Source organism: Globicephala melas, chromosome 20, assembly GCF_963455315.2.
Source record: "Globicephala melas chromosome 20, mGloMel1.2, whole genome shotgun sequence".
NCBI lineage: Eukaryota > Metazoa > Chordata > Mammalia > Artiodactyla > Delphinidae > Globicephala > Globicephala melas.
In genome coordinates, this window is record NC_083333.1 from 11,913,453 (window position 1) to 11,936,647 (window position 23,195).

General features: G+C 51.4%; 1 protein-coding gene across 18 annotated transcripts in view; it reads left to right on the top strand.

Moving 5' to 3' along the window:
- Positions 1 to 23,195, top strand: part of DNAH2 (dynein axonemal heavy chain 2) — an 87,968-nt gene that overhangs the window by 20,098 nt on the left and 44,675 nt on the right. For 16 of the 18 annotated variants that reach the window (XR_009560289.1, XR_009560290.1, XR_009560288.1 and 13 more), the window contains 26 exons: positions 408 to 599; positions 1,510 to 1,667; positions 2,147 to 2,234; positions 2,564 to 2,769; positions 3,208 to 3,337; positions 3,603 to 3,785; positions 4,289 to 4,503; positions 8,693 to 8,839; positions 9,631 to 9,787; positions 10,039 to 10,278; positions 10,574 to 10,762; positions 10,959 to 11,106; positions 11,577 to 11,769; positions 13,357 to 13,557; positions 13,652 to 13,808; positions 14,172 to 14,346; positions 14,674 to 14,837; positions 16,722 to 16,883; positions 16,984 to 17,087; positions 18,131 to 18,287; positions 18,439 to 18,521; positions 18,612 to 18,792; positions 19,178 to 19,316; positions 21,874 to 22,091; positions 22,307 to 22,408; positions 22,739 to 22,864. Coding sequence is in view for 12 of the 18 variants with exons in the window: in XM_060290282.1 (XP_060146265.1) it covers positions 408 to 599; positions 1,510 to 1,667; positions 2,147 to 2,234; positions 2,564 to 2,769; positions 3,208 to 3,337; positions 3,603 to 3,785; positions 4,289 to 4,503; positions 8,693 to 8,839; positions 9,631 to 9,787; positions 10,039 to 10,278; positions 10,574 to 10,762; positions 10,959 to 11,106; positions 11,577 to 11,769; positions 13,357 to 13,557; positions 13,652 to 13,808; positions 14,172 to 14,346; positions 14,674 to 14,837; positions 16,722 to 16,883; positions 16,984 to 17,087; positions 18,131 to 18,287; positions 18,439 to 18,521; positions 18,612 to 18,792; positions 19,178 to 19,316; positions 21,874 to 22,091; positions 22,307 to 22,408; positions 22,739 to 22,864 (4,215 nt within the window). In the remaining 6 variants the exon portion in view is untranslated. The remainder of the gene's footprint in view (positions 1 to 407; positions 600 to 1,509; positions 1,668 to 2,146; positions 2,235 to 2,563; positions 2,770 to 3,207; positions 3,338 to 3,602; positions 3,786 to 4,288; positions 4,504 to 8,692; positions 8,840 to 9,630; positions 9,788 to 10,038; positions 10,279 to 10,573; positions 10,763 to 10,958; positions 11,107 to 11,576; positions 11,770 to 13,356; positions 13,558 to 13,651; positions 13,809 to 14,171; positions 14,347 to 14,673; positions 14,838 to 16,721; positions 16,884 to 16,983; positions 17,088 to 18,130; positions 18,288 to 18,438; positions 18,522 to 18,611; positions 18,793 to 19,177; positions 19,317 to 21,873; positions 22,092 to 22,306; positions 22,409 to 22,738; positions 22,865 to 23,195) is intronic. The other 2 variants (XM_060290284.1, XM_060290286.1) reach the window with 2 other exon arrangements.

Below are 23,195 nucleotides of genomic sequence, written 5' to 3' on the forward strand. Positions count from 1 at the left end.
GGGTGACAGCCACTGGGCTGAATGAGTGTGATATCCAGTCAGTTGATCAACACCTATTGAGCGTCTCCTTTGTGCAGAGTTAAGAGTTCAAGGGGAAAAACTAGAGAAATAGATGCAAAACCCGAGCTTGGGGAATTCCCAGTCTAGTGGGAGAGATGGGACTCACACATGAGAAAAGACATAAAAATATTTTTGTAGAAACTAGTAAGTGAATAAAAGTAGGTATGTACAAGCTCTGGTCCTGAAGGGTGGCAGAGACCTGAGGTGATTGGCACCAGGTAGGGTTAATTGGGAATGCTTCCCGGGAGAAGCAAGTCGGGGTAGGGTTTGAGGAGGATCAAAAGCGCTCGCTTTGAACCAGTTCTTTCCAGGGGGTAAGTCTTCTCCTGGTTTCTCTTTACTGCCAGGATGGATCTCGTCAAGCACAGTCAAACCTGACTTTTTTGTCGATCCTGAAGGAACCTTACCAGGAGCTGGCTTTCATGAGGCCTAAGGACATCTCTAGTAAACTCCCCAGGCTCATCAGTCTCATCCGCATCATCTGGGTCAACTCTCCCCACTACAACACTCGGGAGAGACTGACCTCCCTCTTCCGGAAGGTGTGTGCCTGCAGAGGGTGGGACAGAGGGTCATAAGGGGGTGGCCGTGTTAATAGGACGCAGATTTCTGGAGAAGGCGGAATTCACCAGCAGACATATGCGGTGAAAAGGTAGTGAGGAATGCCCTTCAGGTCGGACGGAGACCACAGGTTTTTGCCTGCATCATCAACTATAGTGATGCTTGGAGTTGGGGCCTGGACTGGACATTTTGCTTCCAGATGGACGTAGCCCAGGCGGGAAGAGGGGCTTTGCAAAGAGGCATAGATGGAGTGCAGGGCGGGAGGGGGCCACGAAGGACAGACTCCCAGGCAGAGCTGTATGGAAGGGGAAGACCCACTCTTTCTCGTTTCCAAAGATGGAACTCGCAGTGGGCGAGAGGCAGATTCAGGAAGGAACACCGACTTTTTTTTTTTTGCGGTGCGCGGGCCTCTCACTGTTGCGGGCTCTCCCGTTGCGGAGCACAGGCTCCGGACGCGCAGGCTCAGCGGCCATGGTTCACGGGCCCAGCCGCTCCGCGGCATGTGGGATCTTCCCGGACCGGAGCACGAACCCGCGTCCCCTGCATCGGCAGGCGGACTCTCAACCACTGCGCCACCAGGGAAGCCCAAAAACACCGACTTTTGAGGAGCAGGAGCCGATTCCTGGAGGGCAGTGGAGCCAAAGAGTGGGGCAGGGGCGCTGAGCCGATCGCTGGCTAGAAATGCAGCTGCAGAGCTGGTCTGAGGCAGGCAATGGAGGTGGAACCCAGAGGTGCTGCCACGCCAGCAGTGGAGGACCAGGGGCGAGAGGGGTATCGGGAGGCAAATCCAGCAGTAGGAGGCTGAGACCTGAGGCGTGGTCTTGGGGACTCCGAGAGAGGGTGGGGTGCAACTAAGGCTGTGAACTGAGGCTGTTGGGACCCCATCTGCAGATGAGCAATGAGATCATCCGCCTGTGCTGCCATGCCATCTCCCTGGACCGGATCTTTGAGGGATACGTCATTTCTAGCAAGGAGGACCTACAAGGCTGCATCTCCTGTTGTCACGCCTGGAGAGACCACTACCTACAGGCTGTGCAGATGCATACCCAGTACGACGGGCCTCCCCTAACATCCTGTGTGTCACCCACCTTGTCGTTCCTATAGCGGGTAGATTCTGAGTCCTTTTGCTTGCACTTTAAGCCTATGGATTATATCTTTCTAGAGTTTTTACATGGGTCCGAGTTTTCTCTGTGGATTCGGGTATTCTAGCTCCCAGCCGTAGGTCCTCCTAACTCTAATAACTTTCTCCCTGATCCCAGGAATCCCTCCTGGTGTTTTCCTCCTTCCTTGGCCCTGAAGTCTAAAATTCCATTGTGTGTAAACCTTCTCTTAGAACTGAGATGTTTTTGTTTCCTCTCTGGCTCTCCTCACCTTGAGTCTCTTCTCTTGGGGTTCAGGAAAACTGTTTCTTGGGGTCTCATTTTCTAAGGCTCCCCCTGAACTAGGACTCATGTTTCTAGCCTGGCCTGGGCAGGTTGGTTAATGGCTCGTGTTCCCGCTTCTGACTGGTCAGTCTTTCTTCCGACAGGTTCTCCCGCTGGGGCTGGGTCCTAGACCAGACCAGCATATTTGCCCAGGTCGATGCCTTTGTGCAACGCTGCAAGGACCTTATCGAGGTGGGAAGACGGTCAGGGAAGGAGACTCAAAGCCAACAGCAGATGCTCCAGGAGCTGGGGGAGCTGGGGCTGAGGCTACACCTAGAACTTGCTGCTTTGGTTCTTTTCACATGACTGTGTGCCTGACCACCATCCCGTGCTTTGAGACTTTGGCCTGTTATCACTGCCTTAGTATCTCATATTTCATTCTGCAGCTAAAATGCACCCCGGTAGCCCCTTGTATCTGGTTGGTGCTCCTTAGTTTTTAGCTATTTAAAGCTAAACCAAAGAGCTCAGGACAGAGAGGCTCAGAAAGGAGGGCGGGAAGCCTCACGCTGACTTCTTTGCAGGTATGTGACTGTCAGTTCCATTTTGCCCGCTGGGAAGATGGCAAGCAAGGTCCCCTTCCCTGCTTCTCTGGCGCCCAGGGGCCCCAGATAACACGGAACTTGCTGGAGATTGAGGACATCTTCCACAAAAACCTGCACGTGCTGCGAGCTGTTCGCGGGGGCATCCTGGACGTCAAGAACACCTCTTGGCACGAAGACTACAATAGGTGAGAGCATCACAGGCAGGCCCCCGGGCTTGAGCAGGGAAGGGAGGTCAGGGAGGTGAGAGCAGAGTGTACTGGGGAAGCGTGGAGGCCACAGGTCAGGGTTGGGGAGGGCAGGGGAAGTGCTAGGAAGGAGGTGGTGGCTCAGACTCAGGGTTCCAGAGTCAGCCTTCCTGGGCTTGGATCCCGGTTCTGCCACAAACTAGTTACGTACATTGTTCTACCAGCTGGGGCCTCTGTTTCCTCATCTATAAAATACGGTTAGTGATAAAGCCTACCTCACTGCACTGTTCTGAGGGATAAATGGACTAATGCGTGTACAACACTCAGTGCCTGGTGCCTAGGAAGCCCTCGGTACATAACGCATGGAAGTCTGACTCAGGGGATGTCCTTGGGGGCAGGCGAGGGCACCCACCCTTCAACATGCCTCTAACGGTGCAGGTTCCGGGCTGGAGTCAAGGACCTGGAGGTGATGACTCAGAACTTGATCAGCTCCGCCTTCGAGTTAGTCCGCGACGTGGAGCACGGGGTGCTACTGCTGGACACCTTCCGCAGGCTTGCAGCCCGAGAGGTGTGGCTGCCCGCTTGCTTCCTCCACCCCTGGTTCTCTTCTGCCTTCCTTCAGTTCCTCCTGGTCCTTCCAGACACCATCCAACCTCCGTTCATGCTCTGTCCCATGTCCTGAATGGCCAGTGCCTCTTTTCTTCCGCTGTTCCCCCAGTGCCCGGGTGCCTTGGGAGCGGGACTCCCACGGCAGGGGTGTAGCTTTCCTCCAGGGTGGAGCTGCAGGGAACCCGCATCCCTGGGTGTGTTGTCCACTTCCTCTCCTTCATCAGACTATCAAGCGAACATATGACAAGAAGGCGGTGGATCTCTACATGCTGTTCAATAACGAGCTGGCCCTCGTGAACCGTGAGCTGAGCAAGAAGCGGCCGTACCTGGAGCCCTACATGGCCCAGCATTCGGGGCAGGCGCACTGGGTGCGGATCCTACGGCGTCGCATCGACAGGGTCATGAACGTAAGTCTGGCCTTTTCCAGGACTTGTTCTCAGTGCGGCAATGGTAGAGTTTGCAGGCTGAGCCCAGTGCTGGGGCGGGAGTGGGGTGGGGGGCAGGGGCGGGGGGTTGCCTCCAGAGAGTCTCCCTGGAGAGGTTTCCTGACCGAGACTGGGTCTGTCCAGGGGGTGGCAGACGTAGTGATCTGTCCTGAGGAAGGGCTCATGCTAGTTTTCGACCTTGTGCCTCTTAAATCCCTCACTTCCTGTGATGGACTTCCTCTTCCCAACTTTTTTCCTCGAGCTGAATCTCTGTGCTTCTCTTTCTTCATTTGGACTCCCTCTCTCGTTGTGCCGTGGCCTCTTCCTCTCACCTTTCCTTTGGGCTCCACCTTCCCTCCGAGTCTTCCACATATTGTCGGAGTGTCTGTGTGTGCGTTGGGGGGCGGGGATGGGGGTCTCAGGGAGATGGTGACACGGAGGAATGTGGCAGGTGACTCCAGCCATCCCTGGTTCTTCCCCCGCAGTGTCTTTCCAATGCTCATTTCCTGCCCCACATCGGGACGGGAGAGGAGAGCGTACACACCTATCAGCAGATGGTTCAGGCCATTGACGAACTGGTTCGAAAAACCTTCCAAGACTGGACATCAACGCTGGACAAGGACTGCATTCGGCGGCTGGATACGCCATTGCTACGAATCAACCAGGAGAAGGCGGGCATGCTGGATGTGAACTTTGACAAGTACGACACCCTCCGTGACTCCCTCCCATTCTGCTTGTCCTGTCTTTAGCGCCCTTCCCTTCCCCAACCCTCCCCAGAGTTTAACTCCTATCTCTTGGTTTCTCTCCCCATTCCTCTAAATCTCTCTTATCCCGTAATATGTTTACTACCACTTCTTAATTTTAATTTCACATTCTATCTTCAAAAAAACTGATTGAAAACAGAAAAACCCCAGTAACCTACTCAACCAGTGATGTCGGTGCTCTGCCACTAGGTGGCCGCGATGGCTCAGCGAAACCTTCCAAACTGTGAGCCACCAAGGGGCCTTTCCTGAGAACTGATGGGCTGTCAGATCATGTCTTCGCCTACAGCTTTAGAATCATGACATTTTCATATCACCACTGTTTTAAATTTAATTAATCCATTTATTAATTATTCAAAAATATATAGCGAGTGCCTTCCACATGCTAAGAGCCGAGATGGGCACGGGGAATGTGTCCAGTGGCGAAGTCCCTGCCCTCTGAGGCTCTGTAAGTGAACAGTTCTACCCTGGAGCCATGCCTCCTTCCCATATAAGATGCTGAAGAGAGAAATAAAGAAGGAGCTATGTAAGGCAGCTGACTACAGAGATGACAAACCTTCTTTTTATTTATTTATTTTATTTATTTTGGGCTGCATCAGGTCTTAGTTGCGGCACGCAGGATCTTCGTTGAGGCATGCAGGATCTTTTGTCGTGGCACGTGGGCTTCTCTCTAGTTGTGGTGTGTGGGTGTTTCTCTCCTCTAGTTGTGGCATGCAGGCTCCAGGGAGAAGCCTGAAGCCCGCGCGCCTAGAGCCCGTGCTCTGCAACAAGAGAAGCCACTGCAGTGAGAAGCCCGTGCACCACAACAAAGAGTTGCCCCCACTAGCTGCAGCTAGAGAAAAGCCCGCGCGCAGCAATGAATACCCAAGGCAGCCAAAAATTTAAAAAAATATGAAATAAATTTTTAAAAATATATTTAAAAAAAAAAAGAAAGAGTCAAGGTTACCAGTTTCTTGTGTAACATCCCAGGGCTAAGAGTGTGTCTGTCTAAGTATACTTTTTAACATGAATAGTAGCATACTGTCCTCACTGTTCTGTACTTTCAAAGTGTTCTCAAAATGATTTATTTAATTTTTCCATTATAAAATTCTTCATCCTTTTAGAAGATTTGCAGAGTGCAGAAAAGTAGAAGGAAGAAAAAAATTCCCCCAAAGATAACCACGGTAGATTCGGTATATTTTTTATCACTCCACCCCACCCATTTCATACGGCTGCTTTTTTTTAATTTTTAAAATCTTTTTTTAATTAAAAATTTTAAACTACAAAAGTAGTGCATGCTCACTGTGAAAGAAAAAAAAAATAGATTGATGTAGAAGTATATAAAGGAAAAACTGAAAATCCAGCGCACAGCCCCACTCCCTAGAGGTAACCATGATTACCATGTAATCAAAAATACACACTGCACACGTAAAACAGGATCCCATTATAAACAGTATTTTTGCAACTTGCTTTTTTTATTTTTTAAGGTTAACAATATGTGTGGGAGATTTTCCATTCTGTATGTACAGAGCTACATAATTATTTTCCACGGCTTATAGCATCCCACGATTTTGCTGTAGTGTAATTTAATCCATCAACCCACTACTGATGGACTTAGAAGTTGTACCGTTTCCCTAAGGGTCTTGAATATTCTGTGCTGGGGGCTTTCAGCTAGGCTTCCTGCATCTTGTTCCCTTCCCCCCACAGTGGTGTGTCCACCTGATGTTTGAGCTTAGTGCCCGCGTAGCAAGGATAAACTTAGGAGACAACTTTTCTGTCTGCCGTGATCATCTCTTGTCGAGGGACACGTCGGATATTTATCTCAGACACCATTGCATAATCTTTACAGTAGAGCTTAACAAGACAACTTTGGGCCAAATATTTATGGCCTGGGTTTAGCCAAAACCCAAATAATGGCTGAAACACTTCTTCCAGAGAGAAGAGTTACCCCCATCCTTTAGACAGCTGTTGTCTGGAGAGATCTGTTTTAAGCTGCTTTACATTTTTTGTGGCTTTATGATAAACTACCTCAATCCAGTAAATAATGTGTGTGGGGGAAAAAAAAGCCATGATCACGGGGAAGGACTTTGAAAAGTTTGGGCTCGTTAAACCAGTAAAGACATCCAAGACAGTTTCAGCTTTTCCAAAACGTTTGAAGGCTCCAAGGAGGGGCAGATAACTTTATCAGGTTTACTTTTTTGTGCTCATGGTCTAGATAAGATCTTGAAATAAGCACGCTCTTCAAATGTCCTGATTGTCCTCGGAACTACCTGACTCTCCCTTAGTTCTGGGAGCCTTCCAGTCCCTAATAGCACCTATTTTATCTCACAAGGGGTTTTGTTATCCCAGCTTATAGCCCAAATATTTGAACTCTGAAGTCCAAATTGGCTTTTACCACGTTTTACAGCCAGACCAGCCTTACAGATAGTACTTAACACAAACATATTCCAGATGTCGTCTGTACCCTGGCTGAAAAGAGCTGTGTTATTGCTGTGTATGCAGCAGACTCCTCTGTGTAGTGGGACTTCTCCAGAGCAGGACAGGGGACATTGGCGTCTGTCCGTGTTTTGCGTATGGGACTTCCCCTTCCTCCTTTTCTCCTGCTCTGACAGCACTTTCTCCATCCTGTCAGTTCATTCTGGGGTGTCAGCACCAAACCCAGCCAGCTTCCCTGTCCTACCTCTACTGCCTGACCACTTGTCTGAGGACAAATCAGAAAATATTTTACAAAAATTATTCCCCAGGCTGATTTTTTTGTTTTTTTTGCGGTACGCGGGCCTCTCACTGTTGTGGCCTCTCCTGTTGCGGAGCACAGGCTCCGGACGCGCAGGCTCAGCGGCCATGGCTCACAGGCGCAGCCGCTCCGCACGTGGGATCCTCCCAGACCGGGGCACAAACCCGTGTCCCCTGCATCAGCAGGCGGACTCTCAACCACTGTGCCACCAGGGAAGCCCTATATATCTCTTTTGATTTTAAAATTTTCTGCTCTCATTTTTAACTTCTAAGAGCTCTCCTGGTGTCCCTTTTCTAGCATCTTGTTTCTGTTTCACGGATGCTCTTTTGTCTCTTATCTCTCTCTGAGGATGTTCGAGGTGGTTTTGTTTATTTTTCTTTTGCAGGTAGGCCGTCTTCTTTCTGCACAACCTCTGTCCCCTCTCCTTCCCTTCTGGTTGCTTTTTTCTGTTTGTTTTGACTCCCACCTTTTGTGCTAGGAAAGACAGAGACCAGTGTTCTGTAACCCTTGGTTGTCTGTCCATATTTAAGGGACAGGGGCTGGAAAGCTGACCGGCAGCTCTGCTGAGCAGGAAAAGGGGGGCTTCTCAACTGGGAGCCTCACTGCAGGCTTGTCCAGGTGCGCTGTTTCCTGGCGACTCCAGAGGTCATCATCCGTGGGGCTTTTCTATTTACGCTGGTCGGAGGTCACAGAGAACCATCTTTCAAACTTTGCTCCGGAGGGTGTAGATCCAGCTGCCAGAGTGCTGGTTTCTGGGCAGGAGAGGGAGGCGGGGATCTTAACATTCAGTGGGTTCATGGTGACTCACCACCCCTGCTCCCAGTGTATTACTCTCTCCTTCAACTGGGCCTGGGGTTTCCCAGTCCAAAGACCCTCTGTTTGTCTCTGCACTGCCTCCTGAGACAAGAAGCCTTCAGTCTTAGGCTGGGGTGAGGGAGGGCAACTTGCTTAACTACGTAGAGTAGGAGAGGGGACATGGGTAGAGCTGCTTCCTAAACTTTCAATTGCTCTTCCTGTTATATAGTCCCACCTTCACCCCTTTCCTGAGATACTTGGAGCCACCCGTCCCCAGGCCTCTAAGGAGGCTTCCCAGCTGTCTCCAGTGCCAGCTGAGGACTCCTCTTCTCCTTATCCATCTGCTTTTGCACTTTCAGATGTTTTCGGTTGTTGTCTTCTTGTATTTGTGGGCTTATGCCTTGGACAAGCGAAACCCCCCTTTACTGTTATTTTGGTTATTTGGGGAGGGGAGCAAAAGTCAACGTGTCCAGTCCGCCTTCTTTACTCGGAGGTTCTGCTTCATTGCTTACCTTTAAGGGTCTCCATGCGCCCCAGCCCCGTACCTCTTGGTCGGGTGTTGGTTCCGGTTTACGCCCTTGGGCCGCCCCGCAGCTGCTCTGCCTCTCTTCCTCCCCAAGGTCCCTGTTGATCCTCTTTGTGGAGATCGACTACTGGGAGCGGCTGCTTTTCGAGACGCCGCATTACGTGGCGAACGTGGCTGAGCGCGCCGAGGACCTGCGCATTCTTCGAGAAAACCTGCTGCTCCTCGCTCGGGACTACAACAGGTGGGGCCCTCGCTGCAGCCCTCTTGAATGCCACTTCATGCTCCCTCTTTGTCTTATCCGCCCCATGATGTTGTCCATTTCCTACAGTATGCGTCCTTCACATTTTGTCCATCTCAAAAAAAAAAAAAAAGGTTCCCGTGCTCTCTCGTAAGGCCCTACGATTATTCCTGTCCCTTTCAGTGTTGTCTTCTAGCTTTAGAGTAGAGAGCAAAAAACACCACGTCCCCTCTCACCCCACTGGGCACTTGGACCATATATACTGTCGGCCTGGGTGACTTCTCTAGGAAGGAAGTTGATGGCGTTAGGTTTATGGGCCCAGAACAACATAAGATTCATTGAACCAAGCAAGGCCATGCTTAACACCCTTTGTACTCATCTCTGGAGTGAGGCTTAGCTCGGGGTTGGGTACCTTTCTCAGCCCAGTTCAAGTCCGAGGGGATGGGAGCGGCAGACTTGTTTGGGTGTCTAGAACTGCACGGTCCAACGTGGCAGCCACTAGGTGCATGTGGCTATTTTTATTCAAGTTAATTAATCGAAATTAAATAAAACTTAAAATTCAGTTACTCATTTGCACAGGCCACGTTTCAAGGGCCCTGCAGCCACACGTGGCTTGTGGCTACCGTACCAGGCAGCACGAATGGTAGACCATTTCTGTCATCGCAGAAAGTTTTATTGGAAAGCTCTAGCCTAGAATCAGGAACTTTCAGTTCTCCACCAAGTGTCCTGGTGTGGAGGAGAGGTCGTCAGAGCTGATAGCTCCCTATCAGCTACCGGTCTCCTCTTATGCGCAGGATTATTGCCATGCTGTCCCCAGATGAGCAGGCCCTGTTCAAAGAACGTATCCGGTTCCTGGATAAGAAGATCCACCCTGGGCTCAAGAAACTGCACTGGGCCTTGCAGGGGGCCAGTGCCATCTTCATCACAGAGTGCCGTGTATACGCCAGCAAGGTGGGCCGTGGTCATTAGACCCTAAAGGTCTGCAAGGCAGACTGAAAGGCTGGCATGTGGGTAATTAACACCTGAGTCATGGGTAGTGGTGGAGAGACCAGGGAGTCTTGTGAAAGAAATGAAGTGTGCTTAGGGAAGTTTTTTTTTCTTAATGTCAGCAATTCTAGCTAGAGGACAGTGGGAGGATAGAATTAGGCCCAGAGGGTCTGTTCCCAAGCTGAAACTCCCCCATGGCTGGGGTCTGACTCCAGGTGCAGACGATTGTGAATGAGTTCAAGGCGTCCACTCTGACCATTGGCTGGCGAGCCCAAGTGATGTCAGAGACATTGCTGGTACGCATTAGTGGCAAACGGGTGTACAGGGACCTGGAATTTGAGGAGGACCAAAGAGAGCATCGGGCGGTGGTGCAGCAGAAATTGGTGAGCCTGCACCACGATGTGGTGGCCATCATGACCAACTCCTATGAAGTCTTCAAGAACGATGGCCCCGAGGTAGGGGGTCCTGTGGCCAGGGCTTTGTGGGTGGGCAGGTCCTCCGCTCCCCCAGTCCCATCAGACCCTTCTCTTGGTCTTCCCCCTCCCCCCCAACCCCCACGTGCTTCTCAAACATCCTGCTCTAGTCTTGGATTCACCCAACCTTCGGCCTTTCAAACCTCCTTCCTTCAGGACTCGGCGTCCCGTCTTTCTATTGAACCAGCTCGTTCCCCTCCCTGTTGGCTGGTTCTCATTTCCCAGGACCTGCCTCGTCTTCCCTGAGGGGCTCTCTTCCCCCTGCTCTTCCCACCAGATTCAGCAGCAGTGGCTGCAGTACACGATTCGGCTGGACCGCATGATGGAGGATGCCCTGCGCCTGAACGTGAAGATGTCACTGTTGGAACTGTCCAAGGCCATCAATGGGGATGGAAAGACCACCCCCAACCCACTCTTCCAAGTCCTTGTCATTTTGAAGAATGACATGCAGGGAGGTGTGGCACAGGTGGGAACCACTTTGCCCCCAACAGCCCGAAATCATCACACTTTATTTGCCAGTTTCCGTCAATCCTTAAACTTGGCTCTAGGCCCTGACTTTCTCCTACAGCCTCCAGGCCTGGTTCTGCGGTGTCCAGCCATCCCGGTCCTGAGCTTGAGTCCTCCCGGGCCTGTGCTAAGCCCTCGCCACTGTGCTCCCACAGGTGGAGTTCTCACCCACTCTGCAGACCTTGGCAAGTGTGGTCAATGACATTGGCAACCACCTCTTCTCCACCATCTCTGTCTTCTGCCACCTCCCTGAAATTCTCATCAAGTGCAAGTTTCTTCGTGAGCCCATCTACACAATCGTGGGTGAGTGGGCAGTGGGAGGGCACCAGGTGCAGGGGTAGCCAAAGCTTAGGACCTGGCAGAGCCAGGAGGAGAGACCAGGGCTGTTTCCAGACGTACTGGGCCAGTCATCTCCATGACTGGTGGAAAACCCAGGTCAAAGGGCTGGATTGGGGAAGGGAGAAGGGCCACAGAGGGGGGTCAAAACTAGGTGACTGATGCTCAAGGGGTTTGGGAGACCAGGAAGGGCTTGTTTGGGACTGGGGCTGGGCTATAAGAGCCCTAGACACCAACAGGTGAGACATCTGAATCCTACAGAGTAGAGTCGTTCTTTTACTTTCGGCCTCCTCCTTCATTTTCTAATGCTCGTGTTTGAGCTGTATTTCTTTGGGAAGGTGCTGTTGGAGGGGAGGTTCTGGGGCAGTGGCCAGGGGCTGGGCTGCAGCTTGGGCTGGGGTGGAAGTCAATGAGAAGCATTTTGCTGGGTATTGAAGAGCGGGATGAAGACATCAAGAAGATCCAGGCCCAGATCAGCAGCGGCATGACCAACAATGCAGCCCTGCTACAGAACTACCTCAAGACCTGGGACATGTACCGGGAGATCTGGGAAATCAACAAGGACTCTTTCATTCGTCGATACCAGCGCCTCAACCCGCCGGTCTCTTCTTTTGACGCCGACATTGCTCGGTAAGGAGCAAAGGTGGTTGTGAGGGTCTGTCTTGAAGAGGCAGAACGCGGCAGGGGGAGGTCTGACCTGCAGCCTGGGGGAGGGGCAGAAAACTAGAGGACCAGCACCGGACCTAGGGCACTGGACCTTTGTTTCTCAAGGGGATAGCGATCCGATAAGAGCTGGGCAAGGGCTTCCCTGGTGGCACAGTGGTTGAGGGTCCGCCTGCCGATGCAGGGGACACGGGTTAGTGCCCCGGTCCGGGAAGATCCCACATGCCGCGGAGCGGCTGGGCCCGTGAGCCATGGCCGCTGAGCCTGCGCGTCCGGAGCCTGTGCTCCGCAACGGGAGAGGCCACGACAGTGAGAGGCCCGCGTACCGCAAAAAAAAAAAAAAAAGAGCTGGGCAAGATTTAGGGAAAAAGCTGCTTTGGTGTGGAGTACCACAGGGTCCTGCTGGGAAAGGAGAGATGCTAGGGGTCTGAAAAGTGAGAGATGTGAACACTTTCATTTTAAGAACGCAGATGGGAGTTAAATGGAAGAGGGGTCTTAAATTCTGATATGAACTCCCGTCTCTTTGTCCTCTAGTCATTCATTCATTCATTCATTCATTTGTTAAAAAAAACACCATTGTTGTGATGGGTTGTGAGGAATTAAAAACAAAGAAATGAACAAGTTTTTTCCTCCCAAGGGCTCTAGTGCAGTAGGGAAGATAAGAATATTGCTCAAACAGCAGTGGCTGTGGCACCTTGAGGACCGTTGAAATCCCAGCTCCACCACTTACTAGTCGTGTCATCTTAGGTCGGTTATTCACATTCTCTGGGCCTCAGTTTCCTGTGAAATAGGTGTTATACTACCGACCTCATAAGGTTGTGGGACTGTTAAGTATATGTGGAAGCACTGTGTGAACTCTGAAGCGCTAATGTGCTGATGTGCTCAGTGTTCTTATACAAGCTTCCATGTGATCAGCGCTGTGAGTCAGGTATGCAAATGCGGGGCAGTTCGATGAGAGGAGAGAGAATTTTCAGCTGGGGGCATCAGGGGAAGGAGGACGTGGATGAAGGGAGTGACTTTGGGGCAGGGCTTTTCAGGATGGGTAGGACATCAGCAGGCAGAGATGGGCAGCGGGAGGGCATTCCAGGCAGAGACAACAGCACGAAGATGGGACCACGTGAGCATGTTCGCCAAATACTGAGTATCCAGAAAGGAAGTCAGCAGAGGGATATATGTACAGCAGCCAACTTAATCCTCTCAGCAGCCTCGCAGGGTGGGTTCTGTTACCATCACCAGGTTACAGATGAGAAGACTGAGGTTCAGAGCAGTTAAATAACCTGCCCGGCGGCACAGAACTAGTGAGCAGCACAGTGTGAACTCCGCCCAGATCTCTGAGCCTCTCAAGCCTTGAATGCAAACCGAGGAGTCTGAAAGCAGTGGTTGGGAAAATGACATGTTCACAGCCGTCTGCTGGGGGACGGGTTGAAGTGGGAGATGCCTGGGAGCAGAAGAATGCTTTAGCGCTGCTGGCTGGGAGGAAAAGGTCACCCAGGCAGGGCATCTGGCACGTCTGCCAAGAAAAAGACGTCCTAGCGGGGATGTGGGCCTTTTCAGCTACACGGAGGTGGCTAATAACGTGCAGAAGGAGGAGACGGTCCTCAACATCCAGTTTGTGTTGCTGGACTGCTCGCACCTCAAGTTCTCACTGGTGCAGCACTGCAGTGAGTGGCAGAACAAGTTCACGACCCTGCTCAAGGAGATGGCGGCCAGGCATCTCCTGGAGCTGCACACCTACCTGCAGGAGAACGCGGAGAAGTACGGCGGGTGGACGTGGGCTCAGGCCGTGTAGGGGGTGGGTAGGCCCAACCTTCGCGACAGCCCGCCCATGCTCTCTTCGCCCACGCTGCAGAATCAGCCACCCTCCCCAGACGCTGGAGGAACTGGGGGTCAGTTTGCACCTCATGGAGACCCTGCAGCTCGATATGCCCAACCTGGAGACCCAGATCCCTCCCCTACACGAGCAATTCACCATCCTCGAGAAGTACGAGGTGCCAGTTCAGGACAGCGTAAGTTCCTAAGGCGTGCGGCCCACCCACCCGAGCCCGGCCCATTCCAGCCCCAGGTTGCCAGGGACACTGACGCCCCACGTCGGAGACCCTCGGCTGTCAGGAGGGAGAGCAGAGAAGGGAGCGGGGGAGAAGGCCCAAGGCCCCAAAGCCTCTGAGAGCCAAAGCTAACTCGAATGACCTTTCGGGTCACCCTGAGGATCTCTTTCAGGCCCAGCAACTGCTCGATTTCTTTGGGCCTCATTGCATGTGGAACTTGGACACAGATGCTGGTCCAGAGGGTTGGAAAAGACTTCTTCGAAGTGTTGGTGGGGCGGGCAGAGCTCCTGCTCGCGGGCCACCTCCACTCTGTGATGTCCCCAGGTGCTGGAGATGCTGGACAGTCTCAGCGGGCAGTGGGTCACCTTCCAGCAAGCTGTGCTGGACGGTGAACAAATGCTGAAGAGGCACAAGGAGAAGTTCAAGACAGGCCTCATTCACTCAGCTGACGATTTCAAGAAGAAAACACACAACCTTCTGGAAGAATTTGAATTGAAAGGTACCCGTCTTGTAACCTCTCCCCTGGCTTCCCCTTTGTCTTGACCCAGTCTTTCAAAGCCTAGGTCCCAGGGGAGGTGCAGACAAGGCTGAGCATGGGAAAGAGCCTGGCATGTCTGTCGGTGACACTCCTGTTGTCGCCGAGTCTTGGCTGGAAGGCAGCAGCCCAGCTCATAGCCTCTCCAGTTTTCTTACACTGACTTTTCACGTCCCACCCGTTTCTGACTCTCGAGCCGCAGTTAGTAGTTTCAGTGCATTCTTTCAACGCGTTCCCTCTCGTTTTCCTTCTCTTGTGGGAGGAGAGAAGCTCACCTTGGACTCCCCACAGGCCCCTTGGCCAGCAACGTGGGGCACCAGGCGGCCCTGGAGCAGATAGCCCACGTACGGGCCGTGCTGAACGCCATGCGGGAGGAAGAAAGCAATCTCCATGCCAACCTGGGCATCTTCAAGATCGAGCAGCCAGCCTCCAAGGACCTGCAGAACCTGGAGAAGGTGGTGTGCCGAGCAAGGCCCTCGTGGTGACCAAGGGTAGGGGGCAGGAGGCAGGAGAGTCGGTCCCAACCGGCCTGGAAAAACAGCCGGGGCCAGGAAGATGGGTACACGAGGAGCTTTTTTTTAAAAAAATGGGGGGAAAACTCAGGTAACAAAAGAACCATTTTAAAGTGAACGGTTCAGTGGCATTTAGCACATGTACAATGTTGTGTAACCAACACCTCTAATTCTCAAACATTTTCATTACCCCCAAGAGAAGCCCTATACCCATTAGCAGTAACCCCCCATTCCCTCTCCCCCCAGCCCCTGTCGACCACTAATCTCTTTTCTACATACAGTGGACCCTTGAACAACAATGGGTTTGAATTGAGCAGGTCCGCTTATACGCAGATGTTTTTCAGTTGTAAATACTACAACACTACACAATCTGTGGTTGAATCCACGGATGGGGAACCGTGGATACGGATGAACTGCGGATGTGGAGGGCAGACTATAAGTTATACACAGGCTCTCTCAATTGCGTAGAGGGTTGGTGTCTCTAACCCTCTGGTTTTTAATGGTCAGCTGAACATGGGTTTTGCCTATTGTGGACATTGTGTGTAAAGGAAAGCGTGCGCTATGTGACCTTTTGTGTCTGGCTTCTTTCATTTAGCGTAGTATTTTCAAGGATTATCCATGTCGTAGCATGTGTCAGTGCCCCATTTCTTTCTATGGGTGAATAATATTCCGTTGTGTAGATTTTGTTTATCCATTAACCTGTCAATGGACATTTGGGTGGTTTCCACTTTTTAGCTACCGTTAAGTGGTGCTGCTGTGACTGTGCGCGTACTTGTATCTGTTTGAGTTCCCGATCCCAGTTCTTGTGGGTATGTACGTAGGAGTGGAATTGCTGGATCATAGGATAACTCTATGTTTAACGTTTTGAGGAGCCTCCAAGCTGTTTTCCACAGCAGCTGCAGCAGTTTACTCTCCCACTAGCAGCGTACGAGGGTCCCTACTTCTCCACATCCTTGCCAGCATGCCCCCCCCCACCTTTACTTTTGGTTCTAGCCATCCTACTGGGTATGAAGTATCTCACTGTGGTTTTGATTTGCACGTCCCTACTGACTAATGACGTTGAGGATCTTTTTCTTTTTGTTATATATTATTTATTTACTCGTTTATTTTGGCCACATTGGGTCTTCATTGCTGCACGTGGGCTTTCTCTAGTTGCGGTGGGCGGGGGCTACTCTTCGTTGCGGTGTGCGGGCTTCTCATTGCGGTGGCTTCTCTTGTTGCGGAGCACAGGCTCTGTCTAGGTGCACGGACTTCAGTAGTTGCAGCACGTGGGCTCAGTAGTTGTGGCGCACGGGCTCAGTTGCTCCATGGCATGTGGAATCTTCCCGGACCAGGGCTCGAACCTGTGTCCCCTGCATTGGCAGGCGGATTCCTAACCACCACGCCACAAGGGAAGTCGGAGGATCTTTTCATGTGCTTGTTCCCTGAGGCGCTCTTTTTTTTGTTTTGTTTTGTTTTGTTTTGTTCTGCGGTACACAGGCCTCTCACTGTTGTGGCCTCTCCCGTTGCGGAGCACAGGCTCCGGACTCGCAGGCTCAGCAGCCATGGCTCATGGGCCCAGCTGCTCCGTGGCATGTGGGATCTTCCCAGACCGGGACACGAACCCGTGTCCCCTGCATCGGCAGGCGGACTCTCAACCACTGCCCTGAGGCTCTCTTAAGGCAAGAGAGTGGAGGAAAAAGAAATGTGAACTGAGGAGGCAGCTGTATGTTGCCAGGAGGGAAAAGCTTCTCAGAACGAGAGGAGGAGAGGCCCTGCGTGTTTGCCAGGGAGGAGGAGGGCGAGAGTCACATCACTCAATGCACCTGTCTGCTCTTGGCCACGAAGGAGTTGGACGCGCTGCAGCAAGTCTGGGAGATCACCCGAGACTGGGAGGAAAACTGGAACCAGTGGAAAACCGGCCGGTTCCTGACCCTGCAGACGGAGGCCATGGAGACCACGGCCCACGGGCTGTTTCGCCGCCTCACCAGACTGGCCAAAGAGTACAAGGTGCGTGGGGAGAGGGTGGGGGGCTGCTGGCAGGCTGACTGAGGAAGAGGCCATGTGGGAAAGATGGTCAGGTCTTCTGACACCTCTCGCTTTTGCTCAGGACCGAAACTGGGAGATTATTGAAACCACTCGCTCAAAAATAGAGCAGTTCAAGAGGACCATGCCTCTCATCTCGGACCTGCGAAACCCTGCCCTTCGAGAGCGGTGAGGCTGCCCCTCGGCTCCTGGGGGTCACCCCCTGGCCTGGCCGTCACCTGGTTCTCCCGGTTGTCCCCTCCATGGCGTTCCTAGCTCTCTCTGCCCTTCTGTTCACCAACACACGCCTTGAAGAAGGCTTCCCAAGAGCCCACCGCCGTCCTCTGTCTGTCACATCGTCCTGGGTTCTCCGGCCTTCTTGGCTCTTTCCCTTCCGTCGCCCCTCAATTTATGTTGTCTGTCAGAGCTAAGCTTTACGTCCTCTGTCCTACAGACACTTGCACGTTGTAGCCCCAAGCCTAATAACTTTTGTCCCTTAGGGGTTTTGCTTTTGTGCCTTGTTTAAGAGGACCCCGTCTACCCCAGAGTTGTAGACACACTCTCTCCGTAGACACAGAAAGTATAGACACACTTTCTTCTCATACTTTATAATTTTGCTTTTCAAGTTTACCTCTTTTAGTGCATCTGGAATTTATCACATGATAGAAGAGGGCTTTGAAACCATTGAGGCTAGAATAAACTATTTTATAAATGGTGTTTTAATAATTCTCTATTCACTTAGGAGTAGGTAATTTTACTTCTTTGGTGTTGCCTCCAGCATAATGTTTTTGGCAATGCTTCTCTAATAAGTATTATGCAATTAAGTGTCACCTAACCGCTTTATTTGCTTAAGTTATTTACCCTCTCTAAGCCTCAGTTTCTGCATGTGTAAATGGAATAACATGTATAGAGTGGTCCTCATTTATAGAGTGGCCGTGAAAATGAAATGGTTCATGTAAAGCAGTTGGCCCAAGGCATCATCTATAGTGAACCTGCAACCGTCCGTCCTAACTCCCTCTCCAGAGAGTCAGCGCCTCAGTCTCCGTATTCCCCACAGTGCCTCAGATTGTATGTTAGAGGCTATTGAGTAAATATCTGTTGAATCGTGAATTAATAAATACACGGAATCATAATATCCCAGTGGGAGAAAGCCACTGGGGGATGATGCTGATACTTTCCAGTAGGCTCTGGTGTTCCAGCGTCCTGATCTGACCTTTTGTCCCTGGCTGCAGGCACTGGGATCAGATCAGGGATGAGATCCAACGGGAGTTTGATCAGGAATCTGAAAGCTTCACCTTGGAGCAGATCGTGGAGCTTGGGATGGATCAGCATGTGGAGAAAATTGGGGAGATCTCTGCCTCAGCAACCAGAGCGCTGGCTCTAGAGCTGGTACGACAGAGTCCTTTCCCATGGTCCCTCATTTCCTAAGCTTCCTGGAACAAAGGCTTCCAGCTTTTCATCATCTGATGGCCCCTCCCCACTCCTGTTACCCTTGGGGACTAAATACCTGATTGATCTGTTCCCCAATTTCTTTCTGCAGGCATTACAAAACATCGCCAAGACCTGGGATGTGATTCAGCTAGACATAGTCCCCTACAAGGATAAGGGCCATCACCGGCTCAGGTAGACAGGGCTGTGTGACCCGGGCTGCAGAGTGGGGACTGAGGCTTGGCAGGTGGGGCTGGACTATGGTTTTGATACCTTCCACCGCAGAGGCACAGAAGAAGTATTTCAGGCGCTGGAAGATAACCAGGTGGCTCTGTCTACCATGAAGGCATCTCGTTTCGTCAAGGCCTTTGAGAAGGATGTAGACCACTGGGAACGCTGCCTCTCCCTCATTTTGGAAGTTATTGAGGTGGTGCTCACGGTGCAGCGTCAGTGGATGTACCTAGAGGTCAGGATTCACTGCCCAAGCTCCCCCTACCTGCTGTTTTGACGCCTTTATTTGTACAGGACCTAGATAGTTGCCCTGTTATCGGCCCCGTTTTCCCACCTCCAAAGCCATTCTTCATCTGGGACCCAGGCATCTGACTCTTGGTTATTACCTCTCATCTTCAGCCCCCTCCTTGAAAAGCCTTTGTTCTTTTTCCATTTTTCTTCTCGGACCCACATACCTAGCCTCCCAATCCCAAGTTTCCTTCTAGAACTTGAGCATCTTGCCCTTTGGTTCTGATGCTCTTTATCTTCTCCTCAACTGTCATTCCTGGTCTGAGAGCAGGGAGCAGAGTGTGGAGAGTGTGTGAGAAACAGCCTCTCACGCCATTTGTTTGGCCCTTCAGAATATCTTCCTAGGAGAGGACATCCGCAAGCAGCTGCCCAATGAATCAGTCTTATTTGACCAGGTCAACGGCAACTGGAAAGACATCATGGACCGGATGAACAAGGACCCCAATGCTCTCCGGAGCACCCACTATCCAGGTCTGAGCCCTGACGTAACCTCAGCTGGCGCTATACGTATGTGAAGTCATGGCCACATTCTTCATTTACTGAAAGATTGACCATTGCACCTGGCTGTCCTACCATCACCACCACCTCTTCTAAGCATTAAATAGTAGTTCCGTAAATTAAACTCAACACATATTTGAGCAGAGTACAATGTAGTGGTTAAGAGGATGGGATATGGAATCAGACAGACCTGAGTTCAAACTCTGACTCATGCCTTACCGATTGTGTGCTCTCAGGCAGCTTGCTTCCTCCGTACTGCAGTTTCCTCACCTGTAGTGTGTGTGGGGTTAACGATAGCTATTTCTCAGGGTCTTTGTAAGGATAATAGAGGAGGATGTAGCACTCAGTACAGTGTCTGGCGTAAAGTTAGTGCTCAATCCTTAGTACTGTGCCTCCAGAAACACTGATCGAGGAGTCACTCTTCTTCTCTAGCTGGTTCATTCGATGAGATGATGCAGGTGAATGAGATAATGCAAATAAAGCACTTGTCACATTAAACGGCACAGAGAAAACCTTTGGTTACTATGAGCTATTGTGACTTTAATTGGTTTATCAGATTAGCTAGTCTTTAATGTAGACATTTTGGTAGACATGGGGATTGGGTAAGGGGATGGGGGAGAGATGTACACATAGTGAGGTCTGGTTGATTGTGCTCGATTGGGGTAAAGAATCAGGAAGTCACGTTTGGCGATGGGTACCACAGTGCATGTCCTGAGAAGAGCTTTGGCATGGGGTACGGAGGACCTTTGTTTTGCCAAGGGCCAATCTAACAATTCTTCATTTTCCCAAGAACCTTAAGTATACACATCAAAAAAAAATTATTATTCAATTACTCGGGTAAAATATAAGTATTAAGATGTGCAAAACTGAGTGACAACATGACTTTTTTAGAAATAATATTGGAGATAATTGACATAATTACATTTTAGAACAATTTATAAGCAGAGCCATCTCTTCGTTGAACCCACAGAACAAAGCTGTGTGGTCCACTGCTACTGGGTCTCCCTGTGGTCTCCAGGGGCTACTCAGGTGGTCGCTCAAAGGTTCTAACAGCCTGTAGGCTTTGTACTTGAAGGCCTGAGGGTCACCTCAGAGTTCAGACTCCGTGGCATCCATGCTTTCTTCAGAAAGCTAGAAACTTGGAAGACCAGGAGATCAGCTAATCAAAATCTAGTGCTGGGAGAAAACTAACATTATCAAGAACCTACAAATGGGAACACATTTTATCTTATGTCTCGAATTTTTCTTTGAGGTGGATCTCATTACCATTTTACAAAGAGGTGAAAGCTCCCTGAGGTTAACCGACAAGCTAATTAAGTGAAAGAGCCGCAGTTTGGATGGCCATCGTCTGCCTCCCAATCTAGCGCTCTTTTTGTTTGTTTGGCCACGCCGCACAGCTTGTGGGATCTTAGTTCCCCAACTGCGCCCCCTGCAGTGGAAGCTCGTAGTCCCAACCACTGGACCGCCAGGGAATTCTCTCTAGTGCCCTTTTTGCTCTGTCACGAGGGACACTGGCAACCCCAGTGACTGCAGACCCCTTTCATTGTGTGCGTGTGATATGTATTTAAATCGAATGGGGGTTTTTTCCAATTTATTTATTTTTGGCTGCATTGGGTCTCCGTTGCTGCACACGAGCTTTCTCTAGTTGTGGTGAACGGGGGCTACTCTTTGTTGCAGCGTGTGGGCTTCTCATTGCGGTGGCTTCTCTTACTGTGGAGCACCAGCTCTAGGGGGCGCGGGCTTCAGTAGCTGTGGCACGTGGGCTCAGTAGTTGTGGCTCACGGGCTCTAGAGCGCAGGCTCGGCAGTTGTGGCGCACAGGCTTAGCTGCTCCACGGCATGTGGGATCTTCCCGGACCAGGGCTCAAACCCTTGTGCCCTGCGTTGGCAGGTGGATTCCTAACCACTGCACCAGCAGGGAAGTCCCAAATCTAATGTTTTAACTTGTTGAATTGTTTATGTGCAGAACAAGCTCTAATTTTTTTTTTTTTTTTTTTTTTTGCGGTACGCGGGCCTCTCACTGTTGTGGCCTCTCCCGTTGCGGAGCACAGGCTCCGGACGCGCAGGCTCAGCGGCCATGGCTCACGGGCCCAGCCGCTCCGCGGCATGTGGGATCTTCCCAGACCGGGGCACGAACCCGTGTCCCCTGCATCGGCAGGCGGACTCTCAACCACTGCGCCACCAGGGAAGCCCAACAAGCTCTAATTTTCAGAAGCTCTTGGGATGATCGGCAGAGCCCCACTTTTTTGGTGGGAAAGGACTGATGGGAGATGTAGTTATATTAGTGGAACTGTATAATTAATACGTAATGTATAATGCGTACAATAGTGTATAATGGGTACTTAATAATGAATTAATGAAGAGGATGGGAAAAGAGTGACTGGGGACACTGCATCTGCTTCCAAAAACCATATGGCAGTCTGTGCCCCAACACTCAAGAGCTGGCAAAGTGGATATAGTTGGAGGCTCCAGATCTACTCAGGGCAATGGTACAAGGGCCACCAAATATCATTCACTGTTCTCTTCTCCAGGCCTCCTGGACACATTGATAGAAATGAACACAATCCTGGAAGACATCCAGAAGTCTCTGGATATGTATTTAGAGACCAAGCGCCATATTTTCCCCCGCTTCTACTTCTTGTCCAACGATGACCTCCTGGAGATTCTGGGCCAGTCCCGCAACCCAGAGGCTGTGCAGCCACACCTCAAAAAATGCTTTGACAACATCAAATTGCTGAGAATGCAGAAGGTCAGTAGAGGTGGCCATGATGCAAAGGAGGGCAGGGGAGGGATGGTGACGTCAAGGTGTTCAAGGCCTCGGAGGGGACCGTGCCCTCCCAGCAGGAGGGGGATATAACGATTCTGGGTATCTGGGACAGAACTTTCTAGAATTGGTAATACAGAGGGGAGGGGGGAGGAGCAGAAATTACCCTCCAAGGGCTCAAGAGCTTCCTGTTTCTGCAGATCGGGGGACCGAGCAGCAAATGGGAAGCGGTGGGAATGTTCTCGGGCGACGGCGAGTATGTCGATTTCCTCCACTCAGTACTTCTAGAAGGGCCTGTGGAGGTGAGCTGCAACGAGGGCCTGAGAAGCAAGCTGACTCTTCTGAGTTTGCTTGGCTCTGTGAGGAGAGGGCATCTCTGTGAAGGGATATTAGTCACTTTTTGCCCTCCCACCTGCCATTCCTAAAACTCTTAACCTCTACCCTGCACCTGAACGTCGGACAGTCTGCCCCCTAGTCTCCATTTCCCTCGGGGACGCAGGCCGGCCGCTTCCCAGCTCCTGCTCTTCTCTTGGGCCCCAAAGCCCCGGAGTCCTGTTTCCCAAGCACCTTCACTCTGGGGACTCCCGACTCTGGCCCTGAGGGCGAGCCACCCTGTTCTCACCTCCCCCCAGTCCTGGCTTTGTGATGTGGAGCGGACCATGAGGGTGACCCTCCGGGACCTTCTCCGGAACTGCCGCCTGGCCCTCAAGAAGTTTCTTAACAAGAGGGACAAGTGGGTGAAAGAATGGGCTGGCCAGGTGAGCTGGGGTCAATGGAAATGAGGGAACAAGGAGGACCGAGCCGAAAGGAAGCAGCCAGTGTAAAGACAGGATCTTCTTCTTTTTTTCTTTTAAATATTTATTTATTTATTTGGCTGCATCGGGTCTTAGTTGCAGCATGTGGGATCTAGTTCCCTGACCAGGGATAGAACCCAGGCCCCCTGCACTGGCAGCGTGGAGTCTTAGCCACTGGACCACCAGGGAAGTCCCTAAGGACAGAATCTTGAGTCGCACAAAAGGCAGGTTTCCTGCCCCCTGTTCTGGGCTGCGGCCCCAGAAGCCTGTACCGTGGACCCTCAGCTCCTGACTT